The sequence below is a fragment of the Epinephelus moara genome, chromosome 8 (assembly GCF_006386435.1).
Source record: "Epinephelus moara isolate mb chromosome 8, YSFRI_EMoa_1.0, whole genome shotgun sequence".
Taxonomy (NCBI): Eukaryota; Metazoa; Chordata; class Actinopteri; order Perciformes; family Serranidae; genus Epinephelus; species Epinephelus moara.
This window is the reverse complement of record NC_065513.1, coordinates 14,869,658-14,893,376: the sequence shown is the minus strand read 5'-3', so window position 1 is coordinate 14,893,376 and position 23,719 is coordinate 14,869,658. Positions and strand designations below refer to the sequence as shown.

The window sequence follows — 23,719 nt, the reverse complement described above, 5'->3', positions numbered from 1 at the left end:
CACTTTGGTTCTTTAAATATTTAACACTTTTGAACTAAATGCACTTTTATGTATGAGAGAATATTTCTACACTGTGGTATTGTTCCTTTACCTAAGTAAAATATATGAGTACTTCTTCCACCCCTGACTTTTGAATTTTGTACCAAAATGTACCAATTGCCAGAATAAATGTTGGCAAGGTACATTTCTGCAAACCACAAATATGTTACATTTGTTCATTATGTAGTGGAAATGTTGCAGCTTAATGTTTCTTTAAGTTTCAACAATGCTGTGATTAATGTATTGTCACGTTTAGGCACTGAAACCACTAAGTTATGGTTAGGAAAAGATCATGTTTTGTTGTAACTACCCATTTCTGGTGGTACAATTATGGCTAGAAATGTTGCCAATGTCTCCCTCAAAACATCTGCTTTTATTGTTTATTGGTCTTGAACAGAGGTCTGCTGCCTAGCAGTTGTCTTGGGTCTCACACCTTTCATCTCGGTGTCACCCCATCCTTCATCTCCTTCAGCTCCGATGACAAAGTCAACCCATATACATGACTTTAGAAACTTTGATATCATATAAAACACACAAATTTAACATATAGCAGAAACGAACAATGCCAAAAGTTTCTTCTGGCAGCTGGGCTGATTGTACACAATAGAGTTCAAACGTCCTCGTCTTCCACAGTCTGTCCTGACCTCAGCTTAATGATCACCTATCAGAGACAGAAATCAAAAAAGAAAACAGAGCTAAAGTAAGTGTGACTGTTCAATGTTGCCTCCAAATTCTTTTTTGTATTACTTCATGTATATACATATATATATATATATTCATCTCTTGGGAAATATATATATATATAATTATATATATATATTCATGTTTTGTGACACATTTCAGCAGCACACACCTCTTTCAGCTGGGCAATCTCTTTGCTGTCGACATGTCTCTGAGCATTGTTGGTTATGGCCTTCACTCTTGTTGCGTAACTGGAAAATTCAGGAAGTTCAGGTGTTATTCAGGAGTTTGTTAGCATTTGGATTATTATGAACAGATGGTTCTCTATTTGTATCTTACACGAGAGATGTGAGCGTCTCATCGAGGTTACATTCTGAAGGAGAGATGTTGACAATCATGAGGGTTTTGGCATTTCCACCCAGGGAGTCCTGCATCACCTGAGATTGATGAGATGGATGTCCACATTATTGCCCATGACCACACTATTTTTCAGAATTTCTTTTTACTCACAATTGAAAGTATGCTGTTTTTTTTTCATCATTACCTGTGTTAGCTTGCTATTCCTGTATGGTACATGGGGTAGTTCAGCAGACAGGGCTGAGATCACATCACCCAGGGCACTCAGTGACTTGTTAATGGAGTTAGCCTCCTGCAAAAGAAAGGAGAGAAGAACTGAAAGAGGTCACGAGGACTATCGTTTAAAACATACTTACAGTCACTTCATGGGCCAATCAAAACATAACATATGAGCAAACCTTTAGCTGATGGTCCTTGGCACCTGTCTTGGCTGCTCTCTCACTCCCCGCCAGGTCCACGAGGCTCAGTTTCCCGGTGCTCACGCTCCCATTGGTCAGATTTCTGCTCTCCACCATGATGCAAACAATCAGATGCGAACGGGAACTCTCCACATTCATCTCTTGGGAAATGTACGCAACATAAAAGGCGCTGAATGGACTTTTATAGCTTCTGGATTGTGATACACTGTAGCTGTTATGAACAATATTATTTGTATTATTGATTTGGAATTTTTAGATCATCATTTAGATTAACTGACTTTTTTTTTGTTTATAAAATGTCAAAAAATGTGCAAAATGATAAACAAAAATTCCCCAGAGGTCAAGGTGATGCTTCAAATTGTTTGTTTTTTTTGTCTGATCAAGTCAAAAATCCAAACTCATTCAATTTAGAATTATATAAAACAGAAAAAAGCAGCAAATTTGAGAACATTTGGCTTTTTAAATGATTAAACAAATACCAAAATTGTTGCAGATTATTCAATCATTTAATTGTTTCAGATCTAGTCAAGTTGTTTATGATTAAAGATGTAAAAAATTGTATAACTGCCAAATAAAAACTTATGAAAAATATAACACCATTCTTCTTTATTATTTTGTACCAGCCGTCTCTCCACTTAACTTAGTAGAATCTTGTGTGTGAGCTTTTTATAGACATTTGGTATAAAGAGTTTTGTAGTTTTTAGTGTCTCCAGTTCTCTGTTACTAAAACATTAGGTGCATCCTGTGATGACTCTGCTGACCTGTGTGCATCCATAAAACAATGTTGCTCCTTTTCCTACAGTATGCTGATTCACAGTTTGGCTGCTCTGCCACTCACCGCCTAGTCCAATAATGATGTACCTAGCTGCCGCCCCGTCATACTGACTGTAACTAACACGATTAATCCAAACCATTTAGCAGGGCCCTGTTTGAACTGGGCAGCATGGCACGGTATAGAGGACTCACTGGTGGCAGAGATGTGTCGGTTGGCACAGGCCTGCTGGAACAGAGCGTAGAGCTCCTGGGCACTGGAAGCCTCTTTTGTCTCTGCTCCTTGGGCGAACACAACCCCCTTTCTGTTTCTCTTGATCTCCACCCGCCTCGCCTGGCCATGGGACTGGGGCTGTGCATGGGCCTCACCAGCCAGGCTCACAAAGAGGTCCTGCAGCATGTCGTTGTACAGCTCCAGCATATAGGCCGAAACCTGAGGTAAAATGACGAAGAAGCAGACAGAGAGAAAGGAAGTTGAGGGAGACGAGAGAAGAGAGATGATGTGAGTTCACCATTATTCAGTAAATGTAAGATCTTTCCTATCTCCCAAATAAGATCTAAATTCATTGGTGAAATACTGTCTGTTACCTTGAAATCGAATTTAGAGCTGCTCTCCCGTATGATATCAAATATGGCATTAAAAGATCTCGGCATGATTCCTGGGTTCTTCTGTTCCTTGTCCCCCACCATGGTGAAGGTCTTCCCTGAGCCCGTCTGACCATACGTAAAGATACAGACATTATAGCCATCCATAGCCGACTGGATCAACCTGTAGAGAAAACATATCCTAAACTGCCACGCTGACAGTATTTCAATACTGTCCTGTGATTACAGGCCTTGTGGACGCCTCCTCAGTTTGTTACCTAAGTAACCAAAGATGTACTATGGGCATATTTTGGGCCAGTTATATGCATGTTATGGTACATTTATGAATACTCTGTATAAATCCCCTCACCTGTTGGTGTCATGAAACAGGTCTTCCTGAGAGGCTTCTGCACTGAACACCTTGTCAAACTGAAACTCCCTCTGCCCACGAGGGGTTTCCACAGTAACAGAGTATTCATCTATTTTTTCCACAACGATGGATCCACCCTGCGCAACCTCGGCTCGGTTCACCGGACGAATCCGACAGAACACTCTGATTTTACCTGAGAAAAAGCATAAGACACATAACCATAACAGACTTATAAAAAGTGAGGGTTAAGGGTTAAACTGAGAAGGCCTCACTGTTTGATGTCTTTAAACCTTTAATTTTCGCCAATGTGTACCTTTCATGTCTTCCACCATATTGTAGTACTTCTTCCTCATAGTCCTTTCTGAATTGTAGTTCTCAATTATTTTCTTTTTCTCGTCTTTCACTTGCTTTAGCTTGAGAGAAGAGTACAAAACACACAGCTATGACACTGAAGAATAGACGGAAAGCATGTATGTGTAGCTACTTGTACTAGACAGTTAAGTAAAATTCCTCAATAATCCAAAACATTTCACTTAATGCCTATATATTTAAGTCACTGTATTGCTACAATGTATTTAGGTTTTTTATTCACAGACAATAATGAATCCAATGTATAACAGCTAACTCAATCCAAACCATTATACAGCAGCTGCAGGCTTAATACATATGATACTTTAATAACCCATGTGATTTACGTCACAGTCTGCCCTCATGATGGTTTAGCTGAAGTTCAGCAAGTTCACCACTGATGTTACATAGCTGCACTTATGTAAATAGACAGGGAAGGCCCACTTCTTTTGTTTCTCGCTTAATAAAGACAGCAACTTACTATCTCTGAGGCCTGACCTGAGATTTTGACCTATGTGAAAAAAGACCAACCTGATCCTGCAGCAAGAGAAGTTGCTGACCAACACTCTTCACTCCCTCTGTGGTTCGGATTGTCCCTCGTCCCAGAATTTCCTCAAGCTCTGACACGGTGTCGCTTTCTGAGCAAAACAGAAATTAAAAGCCATGCAGCTATAAGCCAAATGTAGTGCAGATACAGAAGCATAAAGATGTTGTAAAGCAAGGCTGATGTGCATGAAAGTGAACAGCTTTTGAAGATACAAGTATTAATGGTATTAATGGTGAAAGCAGTGTTGTAGCACTCAAGATCGGTATTGGTTTTCGAAGCCAATTTTCAAAGGTCTTGGTCTCTTCTTTGGCTTGACCGCATATTCTGTCTTGTCTCGGTCTTGGACAAAGCTTTTTGATTATTTCATCAAGGCATTTCTCATGATGCACTTATACATACACTTGTCTCGGTCTCAATAAACTCTTGTCTTGGTCATGGCTTGGTATCGGTTTTGCCTGTTAGGCTTCAACACTGGGTAAAAGGACTGCTGAATGTATGAGATGTGAATATATTAATTTGTTTAAAGTTGGCCTGCAGTCAACACATTTATTTAAGGTACTTATTTACCATTTATTACAGGACTTTCTCCAGTTTTGATGCAGTCCAAAGCCAACTGAGAGACCTCGTGCTCCTTCACTGTTTCTTGTAGCAAAGACAAAGACTCATATTCGTCTAACCTGAAAAGTAGAAGAAAATAATTTGAATTATGATTATATTTAGGACCATAAAAAAATAAGGAAGACAATGTGAAAATTAGCTTAAACTACCCTGCCACTTTTATATAGAAATTGTCAGTGGATAATCCAACCACCAAGCAGTCTTTTATAGTATATATCAATGATCTCTAACCCGTCTTGATCAGTGGTCTTATTGTCTCTGTCATAAATGTCTTCTTTGGCCATCTGTAGACAATCCAGTTTGTCTCTGGCTTCAATCAGAGCGATCCGATTCTCCTCAATCATGCAGTCCAAAAGAGCTCTGGTCTCAGCCACTGCAGTGCAGATAGCATGAGCCTAGAAAACAAAACAAAGCAGTCTTATGGTATCAATAATACAAAGTCATACTGCCAGGGTGATGTCTAAGAAAAAACAATAAAATATGTCCTTCCACCAGCAAAAAAGAGGAAAAAAAGGCTAAAAAGTTAGAAGCTGGTTTAGTTTCATAGTTGAACAGCACCTTGTGTATGACAGTGAGGAGCAGAACGCTGCAGGGCGGCTGAGGGACAGGAGGGACAGGAGGGACAGGACCCCCCTCTGCCTCCAGCAGCTCAGTGATCTCCCTCTCCCTCTGATACAGGCTCTCTTTCAGCTCCTTCAGGCGGGCTTTAGCCCCCTCTAGTGGCTGATTCAACTCTTTGCAGGCCTGCAGACAGAACCATCTTTAAGGGTCAATCTGCCCAAATTACAAAAACATATTTTGTCATGCAGATGTTTGAGATATCCACCACTGAAACTTCTGCTACCATAAAAATACCCAAATGTTTATTCAAAGATCTTTTTTGTGGTGATATCATAGAGTTTCCCATCTGTGTAATAGGACCTGTTCTACATATCGTCCCCCAGAAAGTGTCTGATAAGATTTTTTGTTGGTTGCTTTGTTGAACATGTTTACAATCTTGGCTCATGCACCTCAGATATGATCAGCAGATTGCCATGGTAACTTATTCCAACCCACCCCGGTCTGCTGTTGAGCTGAAAGTCCTTTGTTCTCTGAGCTTTCATCTTCCTCAGCAGCTTCCTGTTGCTCCAGTGATGATACGGTCAACATTTCTTGGACTTTCCCTACTTCCTGTCTGGCAAGTTGCAGCTCCTGTAGAGCTGGTAAATGTCACAGGGCGTTAATAAAGGTGTTACATGCAAAGGTCAGTTGTTTTGCAAGCATACATACAGTCTAAATGGCTGTATGCACACTCACTGGAGGCCTGGTGGCTGTGCAGAACATCCAGCCTGTTCGAGAACAGTTCCAGCATTTTGCTCTAAAAGAAAGACAAGAGCAAAGTTGGTCCAACAATTATGTAATGCCATAAAAAAAGTTGCCTGTTATATTCAAATATGACCACAAAGGGGTGCTCCAGTACAGAGGAACACATAGAAGTTTCTGAAGCCTGCCAGATTCCTATGCCACCTTCTCTCTTTGCCACTGGAGGGCCTCCTCTTTACTCCTCCTCCTCTCTGCTCTCTGCTCCTCCAGCAGCTGCTCGTTCTGTGCAATCAAGGCCTGCAGGAAACAGGACAGGCAACGAGAGAAATATATTAAAAAATACACAAAGCTGTTTACATTTTCAGCTAAATGGTTTATAACATGTGCACCGACATGACTGATGAAGTTTGAAATAGCGTTTGGAGAGTTTGACTGTATTGTTGAACTTCACCACCAGTGAGGACAAATTGTGCCACATGAGAGCTGCAGGAGTTGCAGTAGAGTGAGCCAGATACTAAAAGAGGAAATAGGAAAGGGAGTTGGTTGGGTACACTTAGGTAAGAGGTACTGAGAGAGAGATGGACCGACTGACCGTGACTCTCCTCTCCCAGTCAGCGTTCTTCTTCTCCACCTTCTCCTGGTACAGGTCCAAGATTCTCCTCAGAGTATTCAATTTGTTCTGATGATGAGATCTGATCCTCTGCACGGTCCACTCCTAAACAGACATAAGGATTTGTATCACTGTTATGTGTTGAGGCTATCTCTCTCTCTCTCTCACACTCACACAAACACGCACACAAACACACACACACACTCCTCACCTGGTTCTCTCGTGCTGTGACCTGGAAGTTCTCCTCCAGCTCCTGCATCATTTCAAGGTGTCTTCTCTTCATGGCTTCCATGTCCTCAGCTATCTGTTTTGAGGTGTATGGTACACACACAAACAATACATGAAATAGCATCCTGGTTGCATGTACTGATCAAATGCCTTCCAGGGTCATAGCAGTAGCATCAGGGCAGCCATGTGAGTGTGAGGGAGAACACAACACAGTGTCTGACAGTGACTTCATTGTGTCAGCGTGCTATCTCACTAAAGAACTGGACACAGAACAGAGTCTAAGTCACATGTTTAAAAGAAATCACTGTTTCATAAGGAGTGAGTTTGGAGTCATACTTGTCCAATATTTATGTCTAGTGGTATTAAATGGATTCTCTTCTGAACGTAAATGCACCGCTGTGGGAGACACAGTGCTTGTTCTGTGCTGCTTTCCCTCAACGGTCGTCATTATTTTACCTGAGTGACGCAGAGTTCGGCTGACTCATAGGGAATGTAGATCTTGACATCTCTTGACCTCTCAGCTTCAGTCGCCTCACTGCTGTCTGACAACTGAGATTCTGATGCGCCTGCAGACAGAACATCACCGTAAATCACCATTCAGTCCAGAACATGCATGCAAAATTATAGTTACTGCAATCACTTTGTACCATCATAATGAGGGTACAAATCATGTATTTAAGAAATGCTCAACTAATGCTTGATTCATGATATTTAATGCATGGATGAATGCAGGATTTATCATCAATTCCTGCTGCTCACTATAAACAAATAATCAAGTTACTATGACTTTATGTGATTAGTTCACACTTCAATAGATCATCAGGCAAAGAATTTTAATTCACTGTTACTTCATACATGAATTGATGATTGATTAATTGTGCTACTAAAATAGCTGGATTCCAGTTATAAGAAAGTTTCCCTCAGAATGTATAGCGCCTTTGTAGTCTTTCTTGACCACGCAAAGTGCTTTTACACTACTGAGTCACATTTACCCATTCACACACTGGCATCTGGCTGAGGCGACCATACAAGGTGCCACCTACTACTCAGTAACCATTCACATGCTCTCACACACCGAAGGAACAGCCATCGAGGGCAATTTGGGGTTCATTATCTTGCCCAATGATACTTCGACATGCGGACTGGAGGAGCCCTGGGTCGAACCCCTCTTCCGATTGGTGGACGACCAATTGGTGGCTTTACCTCTGAGACACAGCTGCCCCAGATCCATGCATCAGCTCAGCCTCTCTGTAAGCCGAACAGTACCTATTCTTATAGCTAAATGACTTTTTTCTAGTCCATTTTCCTCTAATTTCTCACTTGGCACCTGCTAGATCAGGGGTGTCAAGCTAATTTTAGTTCCACACCCAGCCCAATTTGATCTCAAGTGAGCTGGACCAGTAAAACCATTACATTATACAACCTATAAATCACGACACCTCCAGAGTTATCCCTTTCTTTTAATGTAAAGCAGTACATTCTGAAAACATTGATCCATTTACAAAACAAATATTGAACAGCCTGAAATGTCTTAAAAAAACAAGTGCAATTTCATCAATATGACTCATTTCTTTCACATTCAGTCAGTCTTCTACTCACTGTCATTACATGACAGTGCATTTTCCCATACATTTTCATTCCAGTGTAGTAATGCTGATGTTACCCCGCCAAGCTATATTGGAAGCTGTTGAGGGAGCAGGTTAATTATCCCCTTTATAAAGTGTTTACAAATTCAAAGCTTTGGCAGTGCCTCAGCAATAAGGGTCCACTAAAAACGTTTTTAAGACAAAAGTCCAATACAGATTCTTTTGTATTGAAGCTGTTGATTGACTATGTTTTGCATAATGTTCAAAATCTTTAAATATGAACACAATAACCCAGCCAACACTTGTATGTGGGGCCCATGTGCGTAGTAAACATGCTGGAAAATGGGCCCTAAATGGGACTGACCATGGGTTCCATAATGGCCCCATGCCATTATGCTCACATGGGTGGGTTTACCTTTGGGCCCCAAAGAAGATGCCTATTTTGGGCCCACACCCATCTGGTACAACCAGGTAGCCCTTGCATAACCCATGTGGGACCCACATGAGTAAACCCATTCATGTGGGCGATTGGCACTGGGCCATTATGGAGCCATTTTTCAGCCCATTTACTAGCCACATGGGCCCCACATACAAATGTTGGCTAGGAAGTATTTATTGTTTTTTCAGAGAACTGTGTTCTGGTCAGGTTGAAGAAGCCTCTGAAGCAACATTGTACATGAAGTAGCCACTCACTGTTTAACTTGCTTCTGAATCCTGGCACCTCTTAAGCGGGATTTATACTAATGTGTCGAATCAACGCTGTACCTATGGCACTGACTCTGCATAGATGTGTAAGCCTTCCCCACACTATTGCCTATGCACACCTCCCCAGAAATGTAACACTCTGTGGCGACACAGACCTCCTGTTAATTTTTGTAAGGTGAAAAGTATTTCCCTCAGTTGAAGCAAACCTTTTCTAAACTTTTGTTTCACAGACAAAAAAACCCCCAATTAATTGTAAAGACAATAAACCCCCCACAAAATAGCATTTTATGTCCTGTGTATGATTCATTCTGGCTTCACATGAGTAGATTAAAGAATGCTAGTAGCCACTAGGCTAATTTATGCAATGCAAAAAGATGTAGGCATATTCTAAAAATGATAGCATGTTGTATTTGTGGGAAAAACGTGTCCAGCTAAACACAATTGTTTTCTCGCTCACAATGGCAAAGGTCACTTGCGTAGGCCACAGGCGCAGGCATGCAGGCTGTGTGTTTGACACCCCCGGGCTAGATGATTTTGGCCTTGGTGCATTATTATCTATTGTGCTAAACTACACTTCTTTCATCAACAACAAACAAATGTTACACCCCCTAGGTTGTAAATGTGTCGTAAATGGGAATGGAGGGTCATGCAGCAACTTGTTTGCACCGCTGGTTTGAATCTGATGACCAGTTTGATAAAAAAAGGAAAGAAAAAAAAAGGTTCATATGTCTTTAAAAATAGGTTCAGTTCTGCTTTCAAAGGCTGCATGGGTCTAAAATAAACTTTGATTTAACTGGAATCCTGCTAATTTCATCATGTATCAATTAATGTATGAAGTAACAGTGAATTAACATTCTTCACATGATGATCTATTAAATGTGAACTAATCACATAAAGTCAAAGTGACTTGGATGTTTGTGTATGGTGAGCAACAGCAATTTATGATAAATCCTGCATTTATTCATGCATTAAATCAACAGGAGTCATATGTTAGTTAGGCATAACGTAAGTGTATGATTTGTACACACACACACACACACACACACACACAGTCACTCCCCCTCTTCTGTTTATTCATTATTTTACAGCACCTCGGTTGACCTCTTGTCTAGGGTTTCTGTGGTCGGCACCGATCCAGCGTCTGAACGCAGCCCACCTCCTCATCCACAGACTTTTGTGATGAACGACAGCTTGAACAATGAAGCAAATGTTGGGGAACAGCTGGAAACAGCTCGGACAGTGGAGTAACAGGCAAGGGACAGAAAAGGAGAATAACACCAAGTCTTGTAACACATATTCTTCTATTGCCAGCTTATTTTGCAATGGAGTGAATGTGCTGTGTAATATTACATTTTGAAATTGCACCACACCCTCAAAATTAATCAGCAGCTGCAACTTAAATCACTGTAATTAAAAACACATTAATATGAATGCAATTCAGCAACATCTTATTGGTAACTAGTTATGTGATTTGAGACATTTTCTCTGTCCAACAAGGTGCGAGAGAGTTAATCCTTTAGACATTTAACCAAAGAGAACTTCAAATATTCAATTACATAATCATAATAGTGTACAGATGTATGCCAAATGCTGGAGCACATAAATCACCTCTTCCAGCTGTGTGTGTGTAACTGTACTCAAACCCTGTCTAGGTTATGATCCCAACCAACTGCTCTCAAAAGTGAATAAACCAAATAAACCAATCATACAACGACTGGACAGAGTCAAAACAAAGCCATTCAACTTCCTCACCAGTTTTTCTCATGAAAAACTGATTTATGTTGTTTATAATGCATCTATCATTCATTGCATTTACATGGTTGCAGTTTTGGTGGAAATAAAACACATATATCTCAGTGAATCCATTTACATTTTATTTATGATATTTAAAACATGTTTAACATCTTCATGATGACGATGAGTGATTAGCATGCAGTTTATTGTCTATTTACATGTCTAAAAATTACACTTAAAATTTAGGTCATCTCAGTAACTGTGTTAATTTTCTAGTTAGTTAGTCCCTGTTTATTTTCACTTTCAAGTTGGACTTATCTAAAATGATAACACATTCCATTAAATGGCCCTCCTTTGAATATTTCATCATTTTGTCTCTTGCATTCCCATCCCACCCTCTCCCTTCTTTGTTTCCTCATACAGGAATGTGGGCGTGTCGTCATGCTGCTACTTTCCTGCCAGAAACACCTTTTAGTGGAGAAACAGAAATTGTGTCAGGAATTACAGTGGAAAGTTGGTGAGATAAAAAACACTTGCGTTTTCTGTTTGGTTTGCATCAAAGGTTAAAGGTTACTGGAGAAAATTACAGTTAACACCTCCCTGACTGCATATGTGTGTGTGTGTGTGTGNACTGTTCTGACCTGTTGTGCTGTCATCATACTGGTCAAACTGTGTGTTGTGAATTACTGGACATGGCCTCTCATCCTTAAGCTCTGGTACACTGCCTGGTAAATCCTCCAGCACCTGCGCTGTGACAGTGACCCGTCCAGGTCGCGAGGACACTACAAGGTCCTCAGGGCAGTTAGGCCTGTTAGTTGTCTCCCAGGCACCTGAGGAAAGAATAAACAAACAGATGGTGCGCAGAAGGTAAGGTAGAAATTCAAAACATGCAGACAGACATAGAAATAAGGACAGGGTGTAGTCTTTATGCCTGGATTCCAAATATGAAGACAAACTGTCGATGCATAGAGTACACTAAGATTAAACAGAGTATGGGTGGATGTAGACGACCAGTTGAAATGAAATGCTAAAAAGCAGGAGGAGAACTGATCAAATGAAAACATCTGGACAAAGGGTGATGCTTATAATGCAGGCATGAGGCCAGTCTTCATATGTCATAAAAGAACCTACAGATCTCTGCACTCAAAAAAAAAATTGGTATCCATTTCTGCAACAGTGAGACTGACACCAGCTGTTTTGCTACTGACATGACAGTAAAGTTAAGTGTGCGTACGCTGGTTAGCATGTGTGTGCTGTCAAGACTAGTGGAACCGGCTGGCTTTCATGTCCAGATCTTGAAGCAGACCCTGCCAGGAACAGTGTGTTATGTTTGTTCTGATACGCTGACTGCTCCACTGCTTCACAACGGAGGCAGCCAAGCAGCTGAAATATTTAAACCTCATCTACCTTCACCTGTCTGCTTGCAACAGATCTATGAGTCAGAACAGCTTCTACTACAACATATAATCTGATATCTGATACAGAAATGAAAACAAGGAAGTCAGTACCGCAATGTAGATGGTAGGCACTGCAACTGTAAAGGCGATTAGTTGTTTTACACTCACGTTGCTTGCCTGCAGGGGCCACAGAGTGATGTCTCCCTACTTTTTTTCCCAGGAAAGTCAGTGAGTAAGATCCACTCTCACCTCCAGAAGAGTTCAAGTACATTGTGTATACAACTGTGAGTCGGTGCCACTGCTCTTATGTTTGGTGTTTGTAGGTGAGAGTATGCACCTGGATCAGTCCAAAATCTGCAAAGAAAAGAGTTAAAATCAGTTTAAAGCCACAAAGATCCTGGAAAGATTAAATATTTGAATTCATATACCCTTGAAAAATCCCAAAATATTTTAATCTCCATTATGAACTCTTGTTCAACCCTTAAACAAGTTGCAGATGTCATAAAGCTCACACAGCAGATTCACTCAGGGAGTGTAATCCTTTTGTCAGTCTCTCCAAACGACTATAAGCTACAAGCTTCTCCACAGGAAAAACTAAAAATCCCAGATTTTGAATTTGTGTCTTTTTTCTTTCCAATTTCACGGTGCTGTATCAGAACAAATCTTCCGTCACACATGGTAGGAGTTGGCATAATTCCAGTTCTTTTATTAAATAAAGTGATTTGAAAACTGAAATTTGTGAATTGCAAAATGAGCTTTACTGCCATGAAACTGATCCTTACCTGAAGTATACATTTGAATTAATCAGAAAACAAATTCACTTTTAAGAGGGCAGAAAACATGACAAAACTAAACAAAGACTGATAAAAGGATGATAAAAGGACTACCTGGTGTGAGACAGCTCAGATCCCTTCAGTGCGATCAGTGCAGTTTGAGTGCTGCTATGCTGATCAGCTGCGTACGGACGCGTTGGTCCTGATCTCTAAAGGGAACCGAACTCTCAACGGTCTTTAAATATTAAACCTGCAGAGATGGAGTTTCACCGGCTTAAACCCTGCAGAGCCTGCTGGTAAAAAGATGCCTCAAACAGTCCTCAGGTTTCCCGTGTGTAAGATACAGATTGTAACTGGATGCTGTGTCACACTCACAGACACACACATACAATTCGTGCACACATTCAGTTCATTTAGTTTCACTTGTATTTGTTTGTTTACCTGGAGACCCCACACTTTCTTCAGCTATTAGGGTTAAGGGAAAAAGGCTGAAATAGTTCACCTACATCCAGGCGAATGGCACCGAGGATCATCAGGGAAATATCTTCATACAGGTTTGTTGTGAGGAACAGAACAAAAGTAAGTAAGTAAGTAAAGTCATCGTATACAGTGCCTTCCATAAACAGCCTAAAAGTAAAAGGCAAATTCTCATTACAGAACAAAGTGTTTACTAAGTCTCTCTTGTTTATAGATATGATATATTTACTACCAGTGGTGAAATGTAAATGATTACATTAATTTCAGTACTGTATTGTACTTTTACTTTACTTGACTTTTTCTTCTCATGTCATTTTTATACTTCTACTCCACTATGACTCAGATGTAAATAATACTACTTTTTACTCCACTTCATTTATTTGAGATTGAGATTTTACATAAAAAACATACTGTTTGATAGACTTTTTCAAATGCAAAGCATTCAAAGTTTGTGACCCTGTACGAAAAGTAAAGAAGTAAGAAAAGTAAAGTAAAAAAAAGAAGTAAGTAAAGAAAAGTAGAGAAAAAGTAAAGAAAAAGTGTCTTGGGTCCTGCTGTTATATTTCAGATGTCTTGTTAGCACTTTGATCCCAGGAAGAGTAGCTGATGTATCTGTGTCAACTACAACAGATGCTAATTGATACAAAAATACAAAGTGCCTACTATAAGAGTAATTTCCAATCTAAACTTTTCAGATGGTTTTATTTATATAGTTTGAGTGCTTAAGGTAGAAAGAGTTAAAATGATCCAATATATCACAAAAAAACTTGTGAATAAAATAATCTAAGAACAATCTTAAAACAGAATTATGTACTGGAACCTTGTTTTTTCTTCTTTAGTCTCCCATTAATCATCTCATGACCCCTCAGATTTATCTGGTGACCCCTGGTCTGAGAACCACTGGACTAAACTAGCTGGCAATTAAAAGTAGCTCCACCTTGAGCAGCTGCAGCAGTTCAGTGCTGCTAAGACTGATTTAACGGTATTGTCAGATGAAATCATATATCAGTCACGGGACAATTTACTTCAAAACAAGTGCATTTATCTTTAATAATTCAAGTAAATTTAGCTGAAGTTTTACTGAAGTGGCATTTTGAATGCAGCACTTTTACTTGTAGCGGAACATTTCTGTAATGTTATATCAGTATTTACTTAAGGGAAGGATCATCTTCCACCACTGTTTTCCACAGTGCTGCATCTGTATACCTCTGAAGGAAGTCATTATGGAATAAAATCAATTTTATGGCCACTCTACTGCTGATTGAAGGTATTGTGCTCTCTTGTCCTGTTGGTCTTGGACAAGGCCCTCTATGAGGATTTCCTGTGTTTTTTAGACCACAACACTCATTTGAAACATTTGGACCACAGCTTGAGCATCTGTTTAACACACCTCACTTAGAGACAAATCCACCCATGATGCCACTTTAATGAAAATACAGCTTTACCCCATCCTTCGGTTTTCACAATCCAAACCCTGCTCTGACCTTTTTTCCAGTGTGGGGCAATCAAGTGTCACAACGGGAAAAAAATAAGTCTTTCAATACAAAGTTTACAAAGTTTCTATAGACGTCATCAAGGGCCTGTGAAGTCTTGATTGTAGACTCTCCCCAACAGTGTGATGATAAAGTCTGGCTGGGCTCCAATGATGAAATCATCAGTCATATGTGTCATTATCCTGGCTGGTAATCTCAGCAGCATGAAAGCATTGCCCTCTGTTGAGGCACGTACTGTAGGTAGCAGGTAGCGTCAGGCCCTGACTGTGCTTCCATGACAACATGCCACACCTAAAAGAAACCCATTGCGTCATTGCTCCAAAGGCAGACTCTTTTTGAGGAATGTCAAGGTGGTCTTTGCTCAGTCAGTTAAACAAGTATCGTCATGTTCAGGTGTGCAGAGACAGAAATCAGGGTTTTACAGATCAATTCACAGCAGGGCTTAGGTATTTTGAGGAGGTTTTGTATAAGGTAACCCCCTGATAACACTGATAACAGCAGGAGGGTCAAAAGAGATTACTACTCCATTATGTCATCTGGTAAATAACACAGCAATAATATCGAACCTTTTATTATAACAGGGACACTCTGGATTCCAGCAGTAAAGACACTGCCTGTGGAGTCAAGGGAAGAGATGCAAAAACCTGCATACATGGATGGATAACTGAACAGGCCTACCGGGCACAGGCCCAGGGGCCGTAAGTGTCAGGGGGCCCCCCTGGCCTTCACTTGCAAAATGTCACTTAGATTTACACGTAGGACGAAACTCAAAATGACCACAAAGAAAATAAAAATACCTCAAAGACACATAAAACAACTACAAAGAGATGCAAAATTACAAAAAGAGGCAAAACCACCACTAAGTCAAAGTCTAAGTTCCAGTTCCCAGGAGCCCAAAGTATCAGGGGCCTGCAAATGTCACTGAAACTAACATGCACCGACCACGAGGAGACTCAAAAAGTCCACAAAAATATGAAAGGAAACTGCAAATGGACACAAAATATCTAGGCAAAACGATCAAAACAACCACAGACACAAAATGACAAAAAAGAAATTACAAAATTGACAAAATTACGTTAAAGAGTCCCAAACAACTACAGACAGACAAGAACCAACAAAAAAATATGCATAATGACTGCAAAGAGATGCAAAAACATCACAAAGTTTGTGTGTCTTACTCCTATGTGTGGTGGGGCCTTTTGCATATGTGTGCCCAGGTGCCCATTGTCTCATAATGGTGCTAAAAGTGTCAATATTATAAATTTCACTTGCAGACAGTCTGTATCATTACAATCTAAAGGTAAAATTCAAATTTCTAAAAATAGAAGGAACAACATAAAACACATAGTCCGTGTATAATATCTGATGTAAATGTAGAAATAATAGAAAAGATCATAATAAACATGTCAAATTAAACATTATAATAAACAGAAATTCCAGTGTAGAAATTTAATAAAAATATTGCGTTGAAACCCCACTATAAAAGTATAAAAGTAAAGTGAACATTATACTACTGCCTAAGTCCCAGCTGTATTCCAGGTATAAGTGATTTTCCACGAGATCCCCGTTTTAATGAAAGATTACGAGCAGAAACGTGATCATATGTTTTCAAGTGAGCAGCGTGACAGTTTAAAATCTGCTGGAGAAGCTGTTGTGGGTGTTTTACGCACGGCGCTGCGCTCTGCTGAGGCAGACAGCGGTTCAATCCAATGGCAGCTGTGGAGGGGGAGAATGGGCTGGACCCGTTACTAGGTGGGGTTTATCATGAGTATAAATAAACGCTCTCTGCCGTTACAACGCCCCTGGTTGGACCTCAGTGAGACAAACTTCATACCTCTAAAGCCACACGGTAAGACTTTTTCTTTTGATTAAAAAGCTCTGAGCTGTTATCTAGTTGTTAGTTTCGAGGTTGGCTGAGGTAAAGTGTGAAGTGTGATGGTTTTAAATCGCCTCTGCGTCAAGGTACTGATGCAACCTCTCAGGGTGTGGTTGGGAATTTGCAGCGACAGTTTCTGGATTTGACGCACGATTTGTTGTTTTATGTAGCCTACGAAAAAGAGTGTCAAGATTAAAGCGCACTGAGGGAGACCGGATCTCTCCTAGCCTGCGATATACTGTAAAGTTCCTATCAGAGTGGATTGTGGGTGTGGTCATCTCCAAATGCTCGTCATTATGGAAAACCACATAACATAAATCTACAATAAATATGCAGAGGCTTGTTCTCTCCAGGAGGGGATGAAGGAAAAGCAAACACATCCTCAGTCTTGCCTTCTGTTAACGAGTTTAATAGATAAGAACTTCTAGTATAAACAAAAGAGTGATGATTATTTCTTTGAATACTATCTGATAAGTTAAGTTGACCTGATCACATTTTCTCCTTACAGACAGACTTCATCATGGCTTTGATGAGAACCCTCATGCAGCAGACGGTCTATTTGGGCATGCCTGATGACTCAGTACGTAACTCTGTGGTTCTGTTCCAGTTGCTCAGGCCAACAACCCTGTTTTTCCTTTTTTTTTCTCTTCCTGAGTTATGTCAGGGTGGAAAATTTTTATCAGGCAGAGTGGAGGGCGAAGGAAAGAGAGAAGTGTACAGCAAAGTGAGGGAAAAGAATGAATGAGTGGGGTGTTAGGGTGGAAGTAGGGAAGGAAAAATGAGTGGAGCAGGGCAGACAGATAAGATGAGGACTGTTATTAAAGGGAGCCTGGACTATAAAGATTATATGCAATGAGAAAAATGATCATAAGTCTTGTGAGAGTGTGACTCATAGTAGCAGGAATCTGAGCCCCTCCCTTTATAAACTCTGCAAATAGAACAAAATGCTACTTCTGCTTTCCCTGGTTTCTTAAAGTGAACTAAGGGAAAGTTGCACAAGGTTATCCTGCATGATTTCTGTCTGTGTAACAAGCTCTCCTGTTAGTGTTCACCTCAGTCTAACAGGGGTGTGTACAGGCGTTTTAAAGAGCAATGTCATTGTCTTAGGAGGCGTGGGGGCAGACACTTCCAAGGAAATACGCCCACAGGGGCAAAAGAATCTGTTACAATTATCTTCTTTCAAACCTTTTATAGGCCTATGTAAGATTGAGGATAGATAGGCTACTGGTAATGTGTTAGAGGAGAAGCAGCTGTGATTTTTTAAAGAGCACTTTTGCACCTTTGGAATTTGAAAAATGCGCGTTTGCAACTCACCACAAGCACACTTCTTGGTAGAAGTCAAGTATTTACCAAACACACAATAATCTGTGTTGTGCCTCTCAGGCCCTTGCCAAGGAGGGGACAGTGACTGCAGCACCCAATTTCAGCGCCCAGGGAGATGCAGCAGTCTTGGATAAGGCCATCAAGGTGAAAGGTAAACTTAAAATGCACAAAGGGAAGCTTTGGAGCATGTGTGGACACGTCTTGCTTTGCAATGTGTCTCTGTTTGTAGTGGAGCAAACTGGCTTTTCCTACACCCTCTGCTGGCCATCACGCACCATTACGACTAACTGTGTAATTTTCAGTGGTGAAAAGTGTTTTTTAACTTTAGTGTGAATTTAAGTCTCTACTGATTTATATATTTTGCCCTCTCATACAGTTCCAGAAGTAAAAATGGTGATAAAAATGGTCCTGGGCAGCCTGGATGTTGCTATTTGAAATTTATTGGATCTGAATTTGACAAATGAAACTATATTACATATATACACATATACAAAATTTCTATATCTTTAAGTTATGGATCTGAATTTGTAGACATTAAAAAAAACAAAAACAAATTCAGCCTTTGAAATTGCAAATCAAAAATAATCATTTCAAAGAGGCAAATTTAGATCAAATAAATTAAAATATGTGGTTTTTAAAGCAAAATATTTAAATGCTACAAATTCAGTGGTGCTTAAACTTAAGTGTTAAGTATTGAGTGGCTTTTCAAATTAAAATACTTATGTTTCCTATTTCCCACAACCCTTAATAGGATAAGTGGTTATAGATAATTAATAAATAAATGAATAACTATCTCTTATTAACTTCCATAAATATGTTCTCTGTGCAGGTGTGGATGAGAACACCATCATTGAAATTCTGGTGAAAAGGAGCAACGAGCAGAGGCAGCAGATCAAAGAGGCTTATCAGCAGGCCAGCGGCAAGGTAATTAAAAAGAAACAAAAAAGACAAACTAGAAAAGTATGTTTTGTTCCAAAGCACACACACAGTTACACATACATGATCACATGCTCCCAAACTACCATATTTACTTATCGGCCGTCCCCATCATAGCCTCTGGAATCAGCACTGAAGAACGCTCTGAAGGGAGACCTGGAGGATGTGGTGCTGGCTCTGCTGAAAACACCAGCCCAGTACGATGCCCAACAGCTGAAGATGGCAATGAAGGTATACACCCACAAATACAAATAATCTCACTTAAAAGGAGCAGTGATATAAATGTTTAAACGACTCTAACACTCAGAAACCAAGCTTATTTTAGGTGAGTGTTGTGACCTCACCATCATCTGTTATTTTTGGCGGTTATTGAGATCCACTCACTTCCACACATTCATTTATTGTTTTCTTAACAGGAGGGTTAAATGTGTTTTGGTTGAATTAGGCCAGTGAAGAGTAAAGAGGTCTTTCTCTATATTAATCTATCTACGCTTGCATTCCTTTTGTCAGGGTCTGGGCACAGACGAGGAGGTCCTCATAGAGATTTTGGCTTCCAGAACCAACAGAGAGATCCTGGATATTAAGAAAGTCTACAAGGAGGGTCTGTACTGACAAATTTTAAGCAACAATCTTTTACCAAGCTAGTGTTTGGACATAGACACGATAGAACATGTGGCAGTAAAAAATAACAATCTTTGAAATATAGGAGGTTTCAACATTTAAAAAATACTTCAAATTTTGAATAGCATCATATTTATAACGATGCTAATGTTGTGATTTCTTCACCAAGAATACAAGAAGGACATGGAGTCTGACATCAAGAGCGACACCAGTGGGGATTTCAAGGCTGCACTGATTGAACTCTGCAAGGTACGTGTGTGTCCTCACTCGCTTTCTGTCTCGTGGTGGACTGGACTTGTTACAGGATTTTGAGACAGGTGTAGTACAGACACCTATTCATTCACAGCACCAGGATGCATTAAGCTCTTAGGTGACATAACACTCCCCGCTGTCACTGCTATGGTGACAGTGGCCTTTAAAAAAAACAAACAAACCCACTCCCTCAATACAAACGCACATGCTAACACAACACGAGTTAACAATTGGACCTTTTGTGGCTTTATATTTGGGTGTCTAGCAAAGGGCAAATGAACAGTACAGACTCATTATGCTGAACATCACATTTTTAAGTCAAATGCTGCATTTTGGTAAAATGAGGAAAAATAAAAACTTATGAAAATAAGTTGCAACAGTGGGGTGGGCAAATTAATCTCATGTTCAACCTTTTTCTTTGTGCTTATTCTGCTTTTAGAAGCTTGTAAATTATCTTCATTATGTTTAAAATAAACCATTATTTATTGCGCAACATTTACCTCATATTTCTGTTGCATTTAGCACTTTTTAGTTTTCATGCACAAAAGAATGTAGAAAACTTCACTGACATGTTAAAATTGAACCAACTGCCAATAATTTTAACACCCAGCACATACTGCATTTTGTGGTGTATGACATTTTATACTACACAGTTCCATAATAAATCAGGTTTGCACAGCCACTCATTTGCAGTAAATCCTTAGAAATATTTGGGTTTGAAGAGTAAACTACAGTGTCACACAGCACACTGAAGTACCAACCTTTCCCTCCTGTCTTTGTAGGTGGTCAATAAATGATAATTGATTAATATTAAAAAACATTATAATGATATAAATAATAGTAACTTTATTTATATAGCACCTTTAAAAACAGAGTTTACATAGTGTTCTGAAAAACAAAGAAAAAGCAGAAACAGGATACTCAGGAGATGATATAGGATCAGAGAGCTTAGCAGCCCCACCAAAACAGAAGTGAGAAAAAACAGAGGTAAAGTTAGGATACAGTAGAAACAAGAGGACAAAAATGCAAGACACAAAATGTCGATATAGGTACATACAAATTAAAAGAATAACAGCAATCACAGAGCCATAAAGTCCAAATAAAAAGAAGACATCACATAAACAAAGTCTACTGTATAAAGATGGGTTTTAGGAAATGATTTGAAAGAAGTCAGTGATTCTGCGAGGCTTACCTCCTCAGGCAGATCGTTCCAAAGACAAGGGGACCTGATGGCAAAAGCATGGTTACCTTTACACTTAAATCTCAACTGTAGAATGGCCACAGGGGCACACCTGAGGATCTAACGCTGCAGACTAGCTCATATGGGTTCAGCATTTCTGCTATATAGCATGGGCAAGACGATCTTCTATCAAGCTTCTATCATCTATTCGCCGATAAAATCATCTCCTACACATTTAATGTTTTGGCTGTGTTGCTCTACTTGTCTTCATCACAGGCCGGCAGGACTGAGGGAGTTTGTGAGCAGCTGATTGACAGCGATGCCAGGGCTCTGTACGAGGCCGGGGAGGGGAGGAAGGGCAAAGACTGCGCTCCTTTCATCGAGATCCTCACCAGCAGGAGTGCCCCTCATCTCCGTCAAGGTTAGCTAGTTACCCCTCCTATCCTGTAATTAGCTTTTTACAGTTTGTTCCTGCCCTATCTAACACTCGTCCACTACTTCCTCTTCTTCAGTATTTGACAGGTACACAAAGTACAGCAAAGTGGATGTGGCCAAAGCTATCGACCTGGAGATGAAGGGAGATATTGAAAACTGTCTCACAGCAATAGGTAAAGGCACAAACTTTGACTCTAACTTTATTATTTGATCATTTATGCACTAAACATAACCTTCTCCCATTTTTTAAAATTACCTACAGTGAAGTGTGCTGGCAGCAGGCCTGCGTTCTTTGCTGAGAAGCTCTACTTGGCCATGAAGGTAATGTAGTATATCGGCTACTACTTACAAAATGAAGAATAAATAAAAATACTGGTCCTGCTGCCCTCTGCCTTCCCTGACTAACTATTTTCTGCCCATCAGGGCAAAGGTACCCGCAAAAATACTCTGACTCGCATCATGGTGAGCCGCTCCGAAATCGACATGAAACTGATCAAGGGAGAGTACAAGAAAAACTACGGCACAACACTCTACCAGGATATTCTGGTGAGCAAACGTCAGATCACTGATCCTGACAATAAACCAGTTCTATGTAGATATCAGCAGTGGTTTTTGGCATACACATGACAGTTTGTATTAAAATTTAATTTACACACTGTCCTTTCTTTCCACCAGGATGACACCAAAGGAGACTATGAGAAGATTTTGCTTGCTCTCTGTGGGGGTGAAAACTAATAACCAATCAACAAGATCAAGGCTCATACAACTGAAGATCCAGCAGCGAGCCCAGCTGTGGAAAATCCCCTATAATCACTTGACACATATTGTGCCTTATGCTCTTGTGGAGAACTTACAAAAGTGTCATTCTTTGTGACTGTCATGTCATTTAGAAGATATTAACAGCAATGTGCAAAGATTAACATGGAATCAGCACTGCTTCAGCAGATATTTCCTCACCAAGTTATTCGTTTTCATTCCAACGTTGTCATCTCAGCATAGATGTCAGAGCAGTGTGCCTGACCTGTGCTTTGGGGCAGACTTAGCTTTACACTCATTAGATTCTTATATCTGATGCTCAAAGTTGAAGTTGAAGTCTGTGATTACGTAGTAGCTGCCACCAGATGTATACAGATCCCCATGTGCCAATCATATTCAGTGGCAGCAGTAGGCCTACCCTTGAAGGAGCTTGGACAGCTTGCAAATAAAAGCTTTTTAGTATGAAGGTCTACTTGAGTGGTTCTTTGCACATGCAGGACATATCAGACAGACATTAACCAGCCACCTAAAAGGTAAGCTGCTAAATATTTATTCAGGCTACATACCATAACTGTACAATAAACAGGGGAACACCATCTAAATTATGAATTCCAATATGTTATTTCCATGGCCTAGAAAAGTTCTATCAATCACACACACACACACACACACACACACACACACACACACACACACACACACACACACACACACACACACNACACACACACACACACACACACACACACACACACACACACACAGGACTGAAGACATTTTACAAACAAAATAAGACAACCTGCTTTCCTGATTGACACAACACAAACACATTTTACACACTGTGTTCATCAGGGTGTCCTCTCTCTCACAATATTATATAAAAGCAACACAAGTTGTGTTTTTGACTAGAAATCTTAAACATGGAAGGTGAGCCTCAGCTCAGTCTCAATAAAGTTAACTATCTATATTCCATGGATATTATTAAACTTTTCATGCTATTCATACTAATTGGATTTACACTCTTTCAACTATTCCTATTACTTCACCTCGTTGTTACACATTTAAGCATCAGCTTTTCAAGAACCTTGAAATATTCCAGTCTTGGTATCATTAAAAATTTTGATGACATTCAAACTAATTAAACCTATTCACACTTTTCCAACTATTTCTATTACTTCACCTTCTTACACATTTAAGCCAGCATTGCAGTGTTGCGTCAGCTTTTCAGAAACCTTGAAATATTCCACAGTATTAATATCACTCAATTTTTCAATAAAATTCATAATAATTAAGCCTATTC

General features: G+C 39.9%; 2 protein-coding genes across 2 annotated transcripts; one reads left to right on the top strand and one right to left on the bottom strand.

The window, feature by feature from the left end:
* Positions 1 to 649: 649 nt before the first annotated feature.
* Positions 650 to 13,281, bottom strand: si:dkey-96l17.6 (uncharacterized). The gene is made up of 11 exons (XM_050050899.1): positions 13,185 to 13,281; positions 12,466 to 12,651; positions 11,542 to 11,730; positions 3,223 to 3,415; positions 2,856 to 3,036; positions 2,463 to 2,700; positions 1,476 to 1,636; positions 1,265 to 1,369; positions 1,060 to 1,157; positions 893 to 971; positions 650 to 700 (listed from the first exon to the last, which is right to left on the bottom strand). The coding sequence occupies exons 2-11, from the start codon at positions 12,566 to 12,568 to the stop codon at positions 650 to 652; spliced, it is 1,398 nt and encodes a 465-aa protein (XP_049906856.1). The 5' UTR covers positions 12,569 to 12,651; positions 13,185 to 13,281.
* Positions 13,282 to 16,801: 3,520 nt separating this feature from the next.
* Positions 16,802 to 22,881, top strand: anxa1a (annexin A1a). Its single transcript, XM_050051560.1, has 12 exons — positions 16,802 to 16,889; positions 17,425 to 17,496; positions 18,300 to 18,390; positions 19,069 to 19,163; positions 19,293 to 19,406; positions 19,686 to 19,776; positions 19,966 to 20,045; positions 21,505 to 21,649; positions 21,741 to 21,836; positions 21,926 to 21,984; positions 22,087 to 22,209; positions 22,339 to 22,881. Exons 2-12 carry the CDS (start codon positions 17,437 to 17,439, stop codon positions 22,396 to 22,398), a joined length of 1,014 nt encoding a protein of 337 aa, XP_049907517.1. The 5' UTR covers positions 16,802 to 16,889; positions 17,425 to 17,436; the 3' UTR covers positions 22,399 to 22,881.
* The last annotated feature ends 838 nt before the right edge of the window (positions 22,882 to 23,719 follow it).

Bases quoted from the DNA above. Each gene is read 5' to 3' on its own strand.
- si:dkey-96l17.6 (XM_050050899.1), bottom strand. From the start codon at position 12,568: ATGTACTTGAACTCTTCTGGAGGTGAGAGTGGATCTTACTCACTGACT. The intron at 3,037-3,222 runs GTGAGGGGATTT...TTTTCTCTACAG, and splicing joins CTGTTTCATGACACCAACAG to GTTGATCCAGTCGGCTATGG. The intron at 701-892 runs GTGTGTGCTGCT...TGTCTCTGATAG, and splicing joins AGATTGCCCAGCTGAAAGAG to GTGATCATTAAGCTGAGGTC.
- anxa1a (XM_050051560.1), top strand. From the start codon at position 17,437: ATGGCTTTGATGAGAACCCTCATGCAGCAGACGGTCTATTTGGGCATG. The intron at 19,164-19,292 runs GTAATTAAAAAG...TCCCCATCATAG, and splicing joins ATCAGCAGGCCAGCGGCAAG to CCTCTGGAATCAGCACTGAA. The intron at 21,985-22,086 runs GTAATGTAGTAT...TCTGCCCATCAG, and splicing joins AGCTCTACTTGGCCATGAAG to GGCAAAGGTACCCGCAAAAA.